This window comes from Cricetulus griseus, chromosome 2 (assembly GCF_003668045.3).
Source record: "Cricetulus griseus strain 17A/GY chromosome 2, alternate assembly CriGri-PICRH-1.0, whole genome shotgun sequence".
NCBI classification, from domain to species: domain Eukaryota; kingdom Metazoa; phylum Chordata; class Mammalia; order Rodentia; family Cricetidae; genus Cricetulus; species Cricetulus griseus.
This window is the reverse complement of record NC_048595.1, coordinates 330,265,572-330,283,058: the sequence shown is the minus strand read 5'-3', so window position 1 is coordinate 330,283,058 and position 17,487 is coordinate 330,265,572. Positions and strand designations below refer to the sequence as shown.

At 42.5% G+C, this 17,487-nt stretch overlaps 1 protein-coding gene across 1 annotated transcript in view; it reads right to left on the bottom strand.

Moving 5' to 3' along the window:
• Nucleotides 1-1,214: 1,214 nt before the first annotated feature.
• Nucleotides 1,215-17,487, bottom strand: part of Ankrd55 (ankyrin repeat domain 55) — a 69,420-nt gene continuing 53,147 nt past the window's right edge. Inside the window, exons 8-10 of the mRNA XM_035439139.1 lie at nt 16,135-16,799; nt 3,990-4,082; nt 1,215-1,658 (exon numbers count right to left, since the gene is read on the bottom strand). Of these exons, the coding sequence (XP_035295030.1) occupies nt 1,537-1,658; nt 3,990-4,082; nt 16,135-16,799 (880 nt within the window). The 3' untranslated portion in view covers nt 1,215-1,536. The remainder of the gene's footprint in view (nt 1,659-3,989; nt 4,083-16,134; nt 16,800-17,487) is intronic.

Genomic DNA, 17,487 nt, shown 5'->3' with positions numbered 1-17,487 from the left:
TCCCCCCACAACCTGGTCCCTTGTGTTCCCATCCCCACCTGCCCGTAGTCTACAGATGGGATCTCTTCTACTTCATCTTCCCAGGGAGCTCCATGTGTTCCCCCAGAGGCCTGCCCCTTTTTGAACATAAACAAGAGTGGATAGGGAGAGGGGAGGAAGGAACTGAAAATGGGAAGAGAGGAGGGAGGGGCAAGTGCCTTTAGGATGCAAAATAAATAATTTAATTAAAAAAAATTAGACAATCAAAAAAAGGGGTAGTCCTCTGTGAGCCAGTGGATTTGCTTTTTTTCAGCTTCTGCTCAGTGTGGGAGGTTGAGCCATCTACTTTCTCTTTCACAGCCACAAGTACAGCCATCACAGACTGGATGGATTTGACCTCATCACTTCTTACCATCCCTGACTTTGACAACTCCCTCTCTGCATCTCTATTCCCTTGGGGCCCCGCGGGGGGGGGGGGAGAGACAGGGAGTCAATGTTTTAGGGCCTGTAATAGGCCATGAGACAAAGGCGGCTGTATATCACGACAGCAGAGTCTATTCTCACTAGAGAGTACCCACAATATAAAGTAGTTAAGTGTTGTTACACTTGACACATTTCTAAAACCTTCGAACCCAGCGATAACACGCAGTGACTGTCCCTATGTGATTTTAGGCAAGGCCTCCAGCGAAAGTCAATCCAAATAAGCTTGCTACCTTCTCAGTGAAGGAGGTAGTCTTCCAGAACTTTGCTAAATCTCAACTTTGGAAAGGCCTGGAAGGCAGAACAGCATTATTCTGAAACAAGAAAGTTTTTAACATGTAGACTATTTGAGGGGTGGGTAGGAAATTCTATCACGACAGGAAGCACACACACCCTTTTAGCTCCCATGACCCCTCGTATTATTGCAGTGTCAGACATAGCTGAAAACAACAGAAGGTGGAAATAATTAAATAGCAGAGAGGAGACATAAACGCTGTCAAGTGACTTGGGTTTTAGCCAAAAGTTGACAATATCAGAAAATATGTTGCAAGAGATGGTGTGTTTCAAAGCCACTCACTGTGACTATGATAGGAATTTGGTACTGAATTTTAATTAAGTTTTTTGGGCCCAGGTAGGATGGAAATAAATATGAAGAAAAAGCGAAGGGTTTACTTTTCTTATATATTTATATATGTATTTTATTCAACAAAGCATACACTTAAAAATACATAAAATCATCTAACCAGCAAAAAAAAAAAAAGCACAGACAAAACAACAAACATGCCACCAACATAAATGAAATGTACGAAATCTTCCTACATGTATTTTGTTTCTGAATTACAGCGTGTAGGGGGCTCACAGAAGCTCATAGACTTGGTGATGTTCTCACACCTGAAGATCCTAAGTTCATATTCAGAAGTATATTTATTTGAAATAAGGAATCTTGAATTATAAAATTGTGAATGGCTTGTAGAATGCAACTTATTAAATTAATCTTTGTTCATATAAACTAGAGTAATCTCACCCTGGTAGAGTTGAAAAATAAGTGTCTTGTAGATTTCCATAGAGAGGCCACAGTTAGTTTTCATCATGGGTGGGACTAGCAGACCGCTTGCTCTCTTCAGCTGGTGGGCCATGTCCCCGCTGGCTTGGAATCGCTGGAAGCACTCGATTTGTTCTCAGGGGTTCTCCAGATAGAACTGGGGTTAGAGAAAGAGCAGGGGGTATGTAAGGAGCCTGTAACCAGGCAGGCAAAGGCCTGGCTTGATGGAGAGTAAGACAGAAGTTTACAACCAGGCAGGCAAAGGCCTTGCTGAAGAAAGATTAAAAGAAAGGGAGCATAGGCCCACTACCCAGAGATAAAAGTGAGAATGTGTGGTGTGTGGCAAAGTGTGATTAGCAAGATTTAGCAAGCTATTTAAGGGACCAGCTCAGAACTGGGAATGTTAGAGTGTACCATGACTCTATGTCCTGGAGCTCTCCTATGCTAACCTGAAACAACCAGTCCATCAAGCTCAGAGCTGCCCATTATGAAACCGGATACCAAGACTTCAGGCCCTCAGGAGACTCCACAGACTGTATTCAGAGGAACAGAAGTCTTGAGCCGGAACCTGCAGTCGCTGCAGGAGAGGTACCCCCTGCTATGAGCCTATTGCCTATGGTTCTTAGGATTGTTTGCTTATGCTTGTGTGTGTTACTTTGACATAAGTGTGAAGTAAAATTTATATACTCAGAACTAACTCACTGAGTCTGTCATTCTTCCCAGGTTAAAACCTGGTAAGGGCTCAAGACAGGGCAGAATGAGAAACATTGGAGATTGCTTCTCCCAGAGGCGACTATGGGATGGTGCCAGACAACCCTGTAATTTCTCAAGGAATGGAAGCATTCTGAGAACCTGTGTTGGTGGGAGCTGGACTAAGGAGCAAAGCTGTGTGTTCATATCTAATCAGGTCAGGGATTTGAAAAATGCACAGATACAGGATTGCAACAGCCCCGATCCCACGTGATCTGGCTGTGCGTGCCTGGCGGAGCAGTTCAGTTCTCTGTGCTGGAGCAGCTGAGCACACAGCTCTGAACAAGCCTGGAGGCATTTGCTTTCATGCAAACCTCCAAAGACTCTCAGGTTTCTTTTAGGAAGAAGAGTTCAGCTTGTCCAATTTCTTCTGCATTCAGCAGAATTGATTAGAAATCTTGGTCTTTTCTGGAATTTAATTGTGAAAGCCTCTCTGGTTTTACCAGGCCATGTTCAAGGCCAAGAGAGCTGATTAAGGGTGAGTGCTGGATACAGTGAGAAAAATCAACAATATTCAGAACCCTCACTTCACAGAGGAGCAGTCTGTCAAGAAGGAATCCTGGTTTTCTACTTCTAACTCTCTGACTTTGGACTAGTGGCATCAGCTCTGAGTTTACCTCACTTTGAAAAGCTGACATTGTACCATGACCCCATAGCTCACTGTTTTGACTTAGAGCCCTAGAACTCTTGTTTGGCCCCATTCAAACTCTAGCCTAGGGAAGAAAAGGCACCTTGCCTACTTATTCAGTGTAAATAAATATGCTAAGTGTCTTAGGCATGTAAGTGCATTGTCTGATTTAATCCTTTAACAGTCTCATCATGCTGATGTTATTGTTGCAGCTATAGAGGGCAAAGGTTTAGGAACTTGTCTGGAATTGTTAGGCCAGTTCTGAAATGATCTAACTCACAGTTGAAAGTGGAGGTCTTTTTTTTTTTTTTTTTTTTTTTTTTTTTTTGTGTGTGTGTGTGTGTGTGTGTGTGTGAGAAACAGGGTAAGCTTGTGTACAAAGAAACTAAATACCAGGTGATATTTGGGCCCATTCTGTTTGAAGATTTCTGGTCTAAGAGAGTGTATTTTTCATTATGAGAGTTTTACCTAAAATATCGTGACTATAAATAAATAAAGCTAACTAAAGAAAGCAAAGAAACTAGACATGCTGGAATAGACTTGTAATCCTACATTTGGGAGGCTGAAGCAGGAGAATTCTAGTCAAGGTTGGGCTATACAGTGAGACTGTGTCTCAAACAAGACAGAACCAAGCCAAACAAGTCAGGTACTTCCTTTCTGCTTAGGAATGTTTGCTCTGCAAGCAAATAATTTCTAGGTCCCATACAGCAAAGAAATCAAGCATATTCAGACCCCTCCCCCTTTCTGAGACTTGCAGCACAAGCCAGCCTCAAATTCATTCCATCATTATACATCCAAGACTAGGCTTGAACTTCTGATCCTCCTGAGTGCTGGAATTAAAGCCATGTCCCAACATCTCCAGGTTAAAGTACATATTTAAAGACATTAAATAATACATAGCTAAATAAACTTCCACTATTGTGTTTGTATTTCAAACAAAATTCCCTGAGGGGAGAAATGCATTACTAATTTCATATCTCTGTCCACAAGTATTGGTACCTGACATTCTTTTGAAAAATAAAAATAAAATGAAATGCTGCTGAGAGTTTGTCTAGACGTGTTAATGCTTGTGGGGGTAGCTGGGGGTGGGGTGGGGTTGCAAGTACTTACATTTTTGGTCTGGCAAAGGTGCAAGGCAGTTCCGAGGGAAAGGGAGATCCCTGAATTTAGGTCTGTTTGGGGAGAGATGATGAAGAATTTGTCCTGGGAACAAACACATTTGTATCAATCATTTGAAACTTAACCAAAAGCAAATTATGAAGTCCAATGGACAAGAGGGTCATAAAAGTTGCTGAAGATCCCATAAAGTAACAGACACAATGACAATAATAATGGCCACACTCTATTACATGCCACTCACTTAAAAAAATTAGTGTGTGTGGCACACTTCTGTGAGTGCAGAGTTCAGCCTTTGGAACACTAGCATCACAGGCATGAGCCACTATGCTTAGCTTCTGACTTTGCTTCAGACTGAGCTACGAGTTACCTAACTAATCTTTCCACCATGTAAAACTCTTTCCACCACCATCGCAGGGCTAGAACTCAGGTCAGGAAACTTGGTGACAAAGCACCCTGGTCTGGTCACATCCAGAAGTCATTTTTCAATTGAATTTAAATTAAATTTAAATAAAATTAATTTAAATAAAATGTCATAAGCAAGCACAGTCAGTGGCTCTAAAGATTTAAGCTTATAAAATTTAATGTTGGGAAAATGCTAGTCATGTATATTAGTGCTATCACCTATCTTGGCATCTCTACTGAGTGTGAGTGATGACTAGGGTATCGTTTTCCTAGAATAGTGTTTCTCAATCTCTGCTGCACAGACCATGAGTTGAGCTTAGGTTAAAGTTACTGCTGTCTTGGCCACACCCTGTTTCGGGATATCTGATCACACTGTGAACGTTAATTAAATAAACATCAACCATGGGGCAAGAGGAGAAGCCAGCAACTAGTTGACAGGAAGTAGTCACAAAGAGCCAGAAGGAGTCAGGAAAATAGAGAAATGTGTGGGAAGCAGGAGGGAGAGACTCTGAGTTTGGTGACCTTTTTCGTTTGGGGCATAAGAAGAGAAGCTCTTTATTCTGGGATGTCAGCTAAGGAGGAAGGCCAGCTGGTTGCTCCTCAGCCCCTCTGAGCAGCAAGTTTTCACACCAGGATCTGACTCTCGAGTCTTCATTAGTAAAATGGTAAGATTGAGATTTAGTTTAAAACAACACCCAAAGTGGATTAAAAATCAGAATCTATGCAGGTGGAGCATCAGATTTTCACCAGTGACTCAAATGTGCAGTCAGAATTAAAAATGACTGGCCTACAGAGGAGACTGGCTGATGCACTTGGGAAATGGCTTGTCTGTTTTTGCATCTTATTTGTTTGTTTGCTTGCTTGCATATTTATTTTGGATACAGGGTCTCTATTATGTAGCTCTGACTGTTCTGGAACCCAATATGTAGACCATGCGTCCCTCAAATTTACCAGAGATCCGCCCCCCTCTGCCTTCCCAAGTGCTGGGATTAAAGGCATGTGCCACCAAGCCTGACCAAGAAATGGCTTAGCTTTAATTTTGATGCTGGGCTTTGGTGTGCTGGAGCAATGTGTGCATGAGAACCTATTTTTCAGAGCAAATGGTTACACTATTGGCACTTTCGAAAGCTTTTAAGGACACCCTGGTGCTTTGTCTGTGGCCATCAAGTGGCAATATTTCCACTACAGAAATTAACAAGCTCTGGCTTTTGAAGGCCACTTGTTAAAAATTCAGCACATTGCTGATCTCAAGAGATGGATTTCCCAGCTATCTGAAAGCACCAGGAAATGTAAACGTTACTTTTAAAGGGGTGGGAGTGGGGTGGCTGGAGGGAATGCTTTGCCCTTAAGAGTATCTGCAGCTCTTGCTAAGGAAGAGGGTTCAGTTCCTAATACTCACATGACAGTTCACAACTGTTTGTAACTCCAGGTCCAGAACCTTCTTTGGGTCATTCTGGGCATTGTACATGTGTGATGCACATACATGCAGGCATACACTCATACACAGAAAACAGTTAGGGGCTGGAGAGATGACTCAGCTGTTAACAGCACTGGCTGTTCTCCAGAGGACCCAGGTTCAATTCCCAGCACCGCATGGTGTGGCTCACAACTGGCTATAATTCCAGTTCCAGGGGATGCAATACCCTTTTCAGGAAGAGCCTCCTTGGACATCAGTCATACATGTGGTACACAGACATACATACAGGCAAAACACCCATACTATAAAAAATAAAAGTGAAAACATATGTCAATTAAAAAGTTCCTGAAGTCCATTTTAAGCACTAATGGAGGAAAATGGTGAATAAGAATTTGACACCAGGAAGGATTAGTTTATTTTCCTGCTTCGCCATGCTCTCGTTGGGTGATCTTGCTCGAGTGACATAACATCTCTAAGCCCCAACTTCCATAAAGTAATGAAAATAATTTTATTTGTCTTTCCAATTGTCCTGAGACTGAATTGGAGAATACCTGGTCAGTTTTTAGCTTACAGTGGTGGTTCTCAACCTGAGTTGTGACCCCCTAAGGAGGGGGATGGTCAAATGACCCTTTATGGGGGTCAACATCCTGCATATCAGATATTTTAAATTATGATTTATAATAGTAACAAAACTACAGTTATGAAGTAGCAAGAAAATAATTTTATGGTTGGGGGTCACCACGACATGAGGAACTGTCTTAAAGGGTCTCAGCATCAGCAAGGTTGAGAACCACTGGCTTACAGGATATAAAGTACTCAATCAACTTTAGCAGAAACAAAACAAACAACAATAAAACCAACCTCCCCCCCACCACATGCTCACACAAAAAATTATCTTTTGCCTGGTAGTCTAATAAGGAATCTGACTGCAGCAAAGTTCACTGAGTTGAAGACTTCCGTTTGAACAAAGCAATCTGTAGACTAGAGCAGGGGAGCATGAGCCAAGATCCCACCTACTTAAGAGACTCCAAGGGGATGCTAAGCATGGCCGTCCCCTAAGCAGTGCCATATGACAGAGACTGCTCCAAGATTTGTTTCTGTGGTTGTCACTTTGCCATTATATTAGTCCTTTAACCTTGAGAGTAAAATAACCCCAGGATCCATTATTTAGAGAGGAAATGTTCTTGAGTAGGATTATCTTAAGTCCCCAGTGGGGTCACAGTTGAGAAGAAAGACATGAGTACATACAGCTAGTTATGGATGCTGTTAGTTAAGCAGCCACTGTTGCCAGGACTGGGCAAACTGCTGTAGGCATGGTCTCATTTCGTCTTGATAACTATTATCTTCCTCATTTGGCAAACAAGGACCTTGAGGCTTGGAGGAATTCTAAATATGTTCAAGGTCACATTCTAGGAAAAGACAGAACCCAGGCTCCACACAAGCTATATCTGACCTTAAAACTCACATTCTCCGGTCTCCCTAGGCATCACAGAAACATTGTTTGAATGGGAGAATGGACAGTGATCTGGAAGGTTCCATGCTGGCCCTCTGCTCTGTTCTGAGGGTCAGGATGGATCTGTGCATTGACAAAAGCTCTCTTATTGGTATCTCAGGAACCTTCAGGGTGCACACCCCCTGGGGGACAATAAATAATAAGGTTAGTAACTACCTGTTTTGTTTAGAGCTCACTTATTCCGGACCTAGTCTGTGTTTACACAGGATCCTGATGTCCCTCAGGAGGAAGTGCTGTGTGACATTTTATGTCAGCTCACCTCAGTGGAAAAGAGGGAGCTTGCATTAGCCACTCTTGTGTCTGTGCACAATGTTTCAGAGGACATTTTAGCCCTAAGCCCTATGAAAGATGTTCTTGAATCCTGTAGGCCTCACTGTATGTCTGTCCCTTCCTATCCAGCTCTGAGAACTTAGGCAGGTGAGCTAACTTCTGAGAGTCTCAAGCACTTTGTCTAGAAAGTGGGAAAGGGGAACAAAAGTCTCTCTTCCAGTATCACTGATGGAAAGTGCTCAATAAGGAGGAGCCACTATTTATAGGTGTCACTGTGACCTTTGAAGAGAAGATGTGTTTTGACCTAAGCCCTGAGAAAGGGTCTCCTGTGTAGCCTAGGCTGGCCTCCAACTAAATTCAGTGCTGGAATTACAGGTGTGTGCCACTGTACCCAGCTTAAGCGGGCTCTTAAAATACTGTACGAATCAGTCGACAAAGTAGATAGAAGCTAAAATAATATGGGCAGAGACGTCACACAGTTGGAAGGTGGCAGGTTTTCAAGGAACTGAGAGCTAGTCAGGGACTGCTGAGGGTGCGTGTGTGTTGGGGCTTTAAAATGGGAGGTATGCTGGGAGTGGAAAGCAGGCTAGTCCTCACTCTGAGGTCTGTGCTTACCCAGGTTAGGAGTTTGGCTTTTGTCCTGAAAAAGCTGCTGTTGGGTTTAAGTGCAGGGGTCACTGGTGCTGACCTACCTAGCCTGAAGAGTGCGTTGTTGCTGGGATAATCTAGAAAGTTCTGGGGAAAGCTCTTTCTTGAGGGAAACAAGGAAGTGAGCTCTTTCTTTTCTTGGGATGTCCTGTAAATAACAGGCTAGCAGAAAACACCACAGACCTTTCTGTTCCATTTTCTCTGCACGCTGCTGGCAATGAATTAAGCTGAGGCACTCCAAATTCCAACTCATTAGGCTGAGTGTTCTTCCTCATCACTCATGCCGCCCACTGATGGGTCTCAATAAACACCCAGCAATCCTTGCTAAAGCTGCATATTTGGGGTTGCTGAGCAAGCACAGGAGAGCAGACGCCAGGAACTCAGACAGCTGCACCATTAGCTCCTATTAGTGTTGCTGAACTGAGCAAGAGAGAAGGGAGATCCTAAGCTAAAGGGACCATTCAACGAAAGTCAGTGCTACAGAACTATCCAAGTGCTTCACCACAGCAAGGTTTGCCATAAGAACCTGGAAGTTTCATGAAATTTCAACCTGCCCAAAATAACAACTTCAACCACTTCAGTGAATCCTTTTGATTTTGAAGCAAAAATTAATTACATTTATGCATGTATGCATCTATCTATATATATCTACCTACCTATCTATTATTTACCTATTATCTATCATCTAACTATCTACCTACCTACCTACCTATTATCTGTCTGTCTGTCTATCTACTTATTACCTTTTGACCTATCTGTCTATCTATCTATCTATCTATCTATCTATCTATTATCTATCTATATATCTGTGTGTCTGTCTATCTATGTGTACTTGAGCCATGGCTTGTGTGTAGACATCAGGGGAAAACCTGTGGGAGTAAATTCTCTCCTACCTTGTGGCTTCCAGGGATTAAACTTGAGTCACTAAGCTCCTGTACCTTTTCAGCCACCTCACTGGCCCATGTCACTTGAGTTTAAGGCAAAAAACGCAGTAGTTCTAAAAACAACGTATCAAATGGTGTTAAGATATCCACAAAAATAAAGTTCAGAAGATAGGGAAGCCTGTTCATTTGGGGCCAGCATAATTGATAAAGAAAATTATTATAAAGAATTTGTAAGCATATCAATAAATTCAGTGTCCATACTAGGATATTCTTGTATAGGAGTGGTGGGCTAAAGTTCTGAATATATCAACAATTGATTGGAAGATCATTGAGCAAGTCATTTAACTTTTTCTAGGTGATGTGAATTATGTCAAGAAAGGACTTTATGACATGAACATGTCACAACCCCCATGTCTTGATGGTCCTCTGACACCATAGTACAGAAAGGCATTTCTTGCTTTGTTAAAGGCCTCTAGGCCTTTCAAAGAGAGGAAATTTCATACAGATGTTTGTTATAGTCATAGAAAAAGCTGGGGAACCAAACACAAGTCCTAGATTAAGAAATTGTTCTGGCCATTGCTGGAGGGTAATAGGAGGAGATGAAGCTACCATGTTACCATGGCCCAGAAACTGAGTGGGAGTCACAGCACTGAGCCACTTCTGTGGAGAGAGTTGAAGGGGATGATGCAGGAGGCATGGTTGCCATGGAGAACCATTGGGTTCCTACTCTTCTCCTTCTCCTTATCTTCTCTCAGTACCTCCTACTGGATGATACTACCTTGAAGTCAGCAGGCAAGGAGCCTGGGAAGCACAGCCCTGAGCAACGGGGTGGAATAGGAGCAAGACATGCACTTGACACACTTCTCCTGCCTCCCTTTCCTTTCTTCTTGTTTTTTTTTTGGGGGGGGCAGAGGGGTTGCTGAGACAGGGTCTCTCTTACCAAGGCCAGCCTTTGATTTGCTATGTAGCCAAGGATGATGATGAACTCCTGATCCTCATGTCTCCTACAAAGTGTTGGGATTGCAGGCATGAGCTACCAGACCCAGATTGCCTGCCTTCCTTCTTTCTTTCTTTCTTTCTTTCTTTCTTTCTTTCTTTCTTTCTTTCTTTCTTTCTTTCTTTCTTTCCTTCCTTCCTTCCTTCCTTCCTTCCTCTCTCCCTCCCTCCCTCCCTCCCTCCTTCCTTCCTTCCTTCCTTCCCTCCTTCCTTCAGTCTCATCATTTAGCCTATGCTATATTAATAAGAAGCCTCAGCTTCCTGAGTAGCTGTGACTATACTCCAGGCATGCCACCACACCTGGCATAAACTCATTATTTTTAAAATACAGGTCATTAGTAGCTTGTTTCTAGTGTGTATTGTTTAGCACAGGAACTAACCAACATCTATAAACAAGCTGGAGACCAGGTACAATCTTACTCCTATAATCTAACACTTGGGAGGTAAGGCAGGAGGATTACTGTGAGTTCAAGGTCATGCTGAGCTTCAGAGTGGGACCTTGTCTCAAAAAACAAAAAGCAAATGAACAATCCCCCAAACCAAACCAAACGAAGAAAAACAACCAAATCAAACCAAAGCAATACCAATACCAACAGCAAAACATATCTGACTAGTAGCATCTGCTAGTTACTGTATTACTTTGTCCATACCAACTCAATCTGTTTCCATATGTGTCAGTGTGACAGGCTGTGTGAGTATGTGTATGAGTAGTTGTGAGAGTATGAGTGTGTGAGTATATGAGTGTGTGAGTATGTGAGTCTGTGTGAGTGTGAGCATGTGTGTGTGTATGTGAGAATGTGTGAGGGTACGTGTGTGAGTGTATATGTGTGTGTGAGTGTATGTGTTCTGTGGAATAGTCTTTCTGTATACTTTGTGAATATATGTCGCTATGATCGATTTAATAAACAAGCTGACTGGCCAATAGCTAAACAGGATAAAGTTAAGGAAAGTCAAACTGAGAATGATGGGATGAGGAAGGGCAGAATCTGGAGCTGCCAGCCAGATGCAGAGGGAACCGGAGATGAGCGTGCCATGCTAACAAAGGTACCACCATATGGCAGAGCATAAATAAAGAATATGGGTTAACTTAAAATGTAACAGCCAGTTAGTAATAAGCCCGAGCTATTGGCCAATCATTTATAATTAATACAGCATTTATAATTAATATAGGCCCCAGGCCTACACACTCTCAAAATAACTAACACCACACACTTATACACACTTTCACACTCATACATACACACTCACATACACATACACATGCACTCACTTCTCCATTTCATTGTTCTGTCACTTGAGGACTTAACTGGTTACTTCTTGGGGGCCTGACCAAATCTCAAAGCAATTGTATTTAATGTTATTTTGTTTAAATGATGGAGATGTTTTGGATGATATGCCAGGCAGAATCCACTAGTTTCCTTCCCAATATCTACTCTCTTCTCCCTTAGAAACAGAGATCAGATTTGGAGGTCAGAAGACAGCACCCAGATGTAAAGACTATAGTTTCCAATCCTCTCTATAGATAGGTGTAAGTATGTGACTCAGCTGGCCAGTGAGATGCAAGCAGGAGTGTGAGCCTTGTGGCAGAGAACTTCTGAGTGGGAGCCGATTGAGCTGGGAGGCCTCCTTCCATCCCTTCCCTCCTCCTGCTGTATCAGCCTTGGGCTGTGAAGTGACCTGGAGAGAGGGAGCTAGGGATTAGGCTGAGGGGCATGCAGATGGAAGGAAGCTGTATCTCTGGTGATAACAAAACCACCAAAGTTTGGCCTACTTCAGACCTACTGTATGTGAGAGTAAAATGGAGTTCTTGATAGATGGGCCACGTTCTTTTGGCTGGGAGTTTATTAAAGGAGGCCTTAGCATTCTAAGTTTATGTCTTTGGAAGCCCAAACCTCACTTTTCAAGGACTCAAAAGCCATTCTCAAAAGTAACAAGATTGATGTCTCTGACACTCTGTGGGAGAGCAGCATCCTAGTTTAGATCATCACCACCACCTGATGAACACAGCTGGCCTTAGCTTAGTTACACTACCCAACTCTCTGTACTTTGTGTCTCACACAAAGCTTCCATGCTTCCCCTACCTCCAGTTGTATTTAGAGACTGGCTGAAGATGACCTTAAACTCACTATGTAGCAGAGGCTGGCTGGCACCAAACTCCCATGTCTTCTGCTTTGACCCACCTCTCCAGTGCTCAAAGCATGTGTCATCATACCCAACTACTTATTTGACTTTAATTGACTTTAAAAAAAAAACGATATTGTTTTGGGCATGGTGACTCATGCATCTAATCCTAAGACTTGAGAGGCTGAGGCAGGAGGATTGCTATGAGTTCAAGGCATGCCCCGCTTACATAGGAAATTCCAGGGTTCCAGAAAGAGACTATGTCTCAAGAACAAATGAAAACAAAACCCACCAATTTTGGGGGTTATAGATGAGCAGTGCTTTATAGTCTCCCTTGTATGATTTAGATAACATTTTTGATGTTTAGGTCATGATGGCTAACAGTTGTTTAGACTATTTTTCACAGACTTGAGGTGATTTTATAGAAATTACCAACTATTCACTTGGGCTCATGCAGATGTCTGGTAGGGACCCTTTGAGGTAAGAAGCAAAATTCCACCCTCAGATCATGCTCAAAATGCCATACTGAACATGAGTCTTTGAAGAGCTGTGAACTTGGATGATGTCACCTCACCTCCGATTATCTTTCCCCTATGCCCTAGCCCATCAGCATCTATAGCCCATAAATAGTCTCAAACCTGGTCCTGGGGAGGTGATCTGAGATTTGGGTCCCTGCATCTTTTTTTGGCCCTGTTGCTAGTCAACTTTTTCTCTTTTGCAAACACCAATTTCAACAATTTGGTAAATTTTGAAGAGGGTAGTATGCCTGTTTGGATAACAAGTGAAATACCACATCCCTCTTTTTGAGACAGGGTCTCACCATACCTTGAACTTAGAATAAATATTCCTGCCTCAGTCTCCTGAGTGCTGCTATTAGAGGACTGTGCAGCTGTAAGTGCATTAACCCCTATGCTGTTGAACCAGCAACCAACCAAACCAACTGCAACTTTGACTTTTTGTTATAGGTAGCTGAACCCAGCACTTATATTACTGAACCTAATCACTTATATGAAATAGACAGAAAAAGAACAAGACCTCCAACCTTTCAAAGGGTTCTCTAAAGGAAGCATAGCTTGGCCAGGTCAACTCCAAAAGGAAGACTTGACTATAGCTTCAGTGGCCACCAAATTGTCAAAGGTGGTAGAACAGTGTGTTCTCTTGTTACCCTTTGACAGCAACAGTGTAAAAACATTCATGCCACTAGCCAAAGATTTCAGTGCTCTGTGGAGTAAGCAAAATCTTAAGTGGTTCACCTCAGATATCAGCAAATAGCTTTTATGTGAACATCCATAGTTGTCCTGTGTAGAAACACATAAATGCATATTTATGTCCATGACGAGAGCCACATTCTTCTTTAAAAGCTTTATGCATCAAGCATATGTCAGTGACGGAGGAGTGCCCAGTGTGCTACATATAAGATAGGATGGTCAGGGCTGGAGGGGTGTCTTAGGGTTTTATTACTGTGAAGAGACACCATGACCTCAGCAACTCTATGAAAGAAGACATTTAATTGGGGCTGGCTTACAATTCAGAAGTTTAGTCCATTATTGTTATAGCAGGAAGACATGGTGATGGAGAAGGAGCTGAGAGTTCTACAACTGGATCCAAAGGCAACAGGAAGAGAGCGTGACACTGGATCTGACGTGAACATCTAAAACCCCAAAGCCCACCCCAGTGACACACTTCCTCCAACAAGGCCACATCTCCTAATGGTGCTATTGCCTGGTGACCAGGAATTCAAACACATGAATCTATGGGGCCATTCCTATTCAAACCACTACAAAGGTGACCCAGTTGATAAAGTACCCTTCAATCATAAGGGTTTGTGTTTCCCAGAATCCACGAAGAGCTGCTAGGTGTACTGACATAGTCCTGAGATCCCAGCATTAAGAAGGCAGAGTCAGGAGAAGGCCTCGGGGGCTCACTGGCCAACCAGTCTACTTGATTGGTAAACCTGGGTCAATGAGAGAGCCTGCCTCATACAGGTGGATGATGTTCTTGAGGATGACATCCAAAACTGACTCTTGACAAGTTCAAAAACAGTAAGAAAAATATCACATTCAAACAGAAACATGACCCTTCTGTACTTAAAAAAAATCTTAGTTTTTCTTTTTTCAAACATAGACAGAAATATGGGTTAAATAAATATATAATTTCTCCCTTAACTTACTAGAAGGAAAAAAATACCTGAAATATATTGATAGGGAGTAGTGATGTAAATAATTCTGAATTATCCTGGAAACAGTGGCACCCCAGAGTACCATAATTACTCACAACTAATCAGTTATTGCCACATGAGAATGTTGGCTTCCATTTCCCAAGAGAAATTTAGCATCTTTCTTTAGATATGTATATAAAATGTCAGGTTTTAGTATTGGCAATTGATTCATCTAAAAGCAAACCAAGGCCCTATTTGAGTGAGCAGAGTTGTTTCACAGCCTCAGAGGAACTCACAATCCCCTATGAGTTTTTTGTTTTTTGTTTTTTTTTTAAGTAAAAATAAGAGCTGGGCAAGATGGCATAAACTTATACTCCGGCATCTGAGGGGTGAAGGCAGAAAATTAGGAGTCAAGGTTATCTTTAGCTACAAAGTAAGTTCAATGCTAACCTTCTCAAAAAGCAAACAGAAAAATAAATTGCTTAGCATGATGTGATACTTTATTTATAATGAGCATAATAATAACATAAATATATTAATATCTTTTAATATGTAATATTTATATGCATATAAAATGGAAGTTTTTTTAACAATTATTCTTTTGAAAAAGGGCTTCACTATGTAGGTTTGGATGGCCAGGAGCTCTCTATGTAGGACAGGCTGGCCTTGATGTACTCAGAGGGATCTACCCACCTCTGTCTCCTGAGGGATTAAAGGTGTGAGCCAATATCCTCCGCCAAAATTTAAGTTCTTTAGTATGATAATTATTACAAGGGGATATGTACAGAGTTGATGTCTATTTGTAGCAATTATTTTTAAAGCTCAGGACAAGGTTATTTGAGTTTGAGAGCAAAACATCAATAAATAAAAGCTGAGACTCCTGGAAGCTGTCAGGGGCAGGGATGCAGAGAAGACAAAAGAGATTTCATGTTTGTAAGTGCAGAGCTATGCACAAACGTGTAGAATGTTTAGCTATGCACAAACGTGAAGAAGCATAGGAAAAAAAATTGAATGACAATGGTAGCTCTGAATGAGGAAAGGGGGGGGGGCGAAGAACCATGCAAGCCTTTGGGTGTGGGAGGAGATAACAAACCATTAATGTGCAAATATGTCACCTTTCTACACAGGTCCAAATAAGGTATTGTCATTTTCCTCACCAAACGTGTTGGTGGGGAAGACCATGAGTTGAAACACACAACTAACTGCACAGGAAAATTAGCATCATGGGAATAAGTGTGCCACACAACTCCAGTAAAGAACCTTTTAGAGGAAATAGCAATACCCATTCCCCTCCCCCCCTTTTTTTATAATACTCTTTTACTTCAGCACTCTCAGGGAACAGCTGAAAGTTTTCACTTCCCAGAGATCTTTAGACTTTTTATTTTGTTAAGGATAAAATATTTGTCGAGGACAAAATAAAAAGTGGCTGTGAGCCGGTGGCGCATGCCTTTAATCCCAGCACTCTGGAGTCAGAGGCAGGCGGATCTCTGTGAGTTTGAGGCCAGCCTGGTCTCCAGAATGAGTGCCAGGATGGGCTCCAAAGCTACACAGAGAAACCCTGTCTCGAAAAACCAAAAAAAAAAAAAAAAAAAAAAAGTGGCTGTGTTTACATTTTATTGCCTTTGCCCACAGGCTACTCACTTGGCAGTTACTAGCTTAACTACAAGAGACACTCCCTGTGTGAGGGAGGGAGGCCTTTGGGAAGGAGAAGAAAGTAAAGCCATTACCTGATGAGGGATTATGTAGATGAGGAAGATGAGGTGGCCCAGAGAGCTCCTGGTGACCAGACTGGCCAACAAATAGCCTGTCTAGTAATTTATCAGAAGAAGACACGGTCCAAGCCTTGCAGGAGAACATTTGATTAGTATCACCCTTCCAGGGATTATCTAGTGACATCTGGCATCCAGTCCTATTATTTAATAGGTCCTGTTCACTTCGACTTTTCTGAGAACGTTGGGTAGTATGCTGAGGACAAGAGCTCAGGCCAGCATGGGAAGTAGCTCCATGGGAGGCTGTCAGGAAGTTATTGCCCAGGGTGATGGGTGGGAGACTCTGTGTTCTGATTGGTGGAAGCCCCTTCCGGGCCAGGGGCTTCCTTTCTGGCAAGAGGTACTTTGAATTTTCTGAGGTCCTCTTCTTAAAGACAACCATAGCCACCTGTTCACCAGGCTGATCCTGGCAGTTGGTATCCACGACGTTATCAAAGGTGGTGATGATGTCATTGACTTCCGAGGTGTTATCCTCCTTGTGTCTGTCCCTGCTGTGGTCTTTCTGATGGGCTTTCTGCTCTTCTTTCTTGTTCTTGCAGAAGATTTGATTGAACACGTTGAATCGTCCTTCCTTCTTCTGGGGTCGACTGTTCTGGGAAGGAAGAGGCCGAGCAGGTTCTGCTCTAGAGGAACAGAAAAGAACAAGAATGCCAGGACAGGACAGGAAATGGGAAAGAGCAAGATACTGACACTCTTAACCCCCATTCCATCTGCTTGATTTGGCTTGTCTGGGCTCATCCCCAGATACCTGTAGTCTTCAAGTCAAGGTTTTACTCAAGAACTCCACTTTCCATTAACTTCTTGCAGAGATGGTACCTCAACACCTCTCTCTTTCTGAGTTAGGGGTTCTATGTAATGTAACCTCAAACCCATAATCTTTTTGCTTCAGCCTTCTGAGTGCTGTGCTTATAGGCATATGCTACCCATGATCTTGACTCCTCATGGGTTAGAGTCTCCCCCCCTTCCCTTGTAGTTCTTTGACAGTATTGTATGTGTATACAACATAATACTACACATGCATGTAGTAAATTTTAGTCATTTCACCCCAGCTCCCCTCTCTTTCACCCCCTCCTTCTATTGCTGAAACTTCTTCTCCTTTCTGGCACTCATTGAGACGTTAATTAGTGTTTCTTTCATGAGTGTGGGAGAGAGGATTTGACTGCAGCAAAGCACCTTATCAGGCTTATACCATGATAAAAAAAAAATGACATCCTAGCCTGGCAGCGGATGGCACATGCCTTTAATTGCAGCACTTGGGAGGCAAAGACAAAGCAGAACTCAGTGAGTTCAAGACCAGCCTGGTCTACAAAA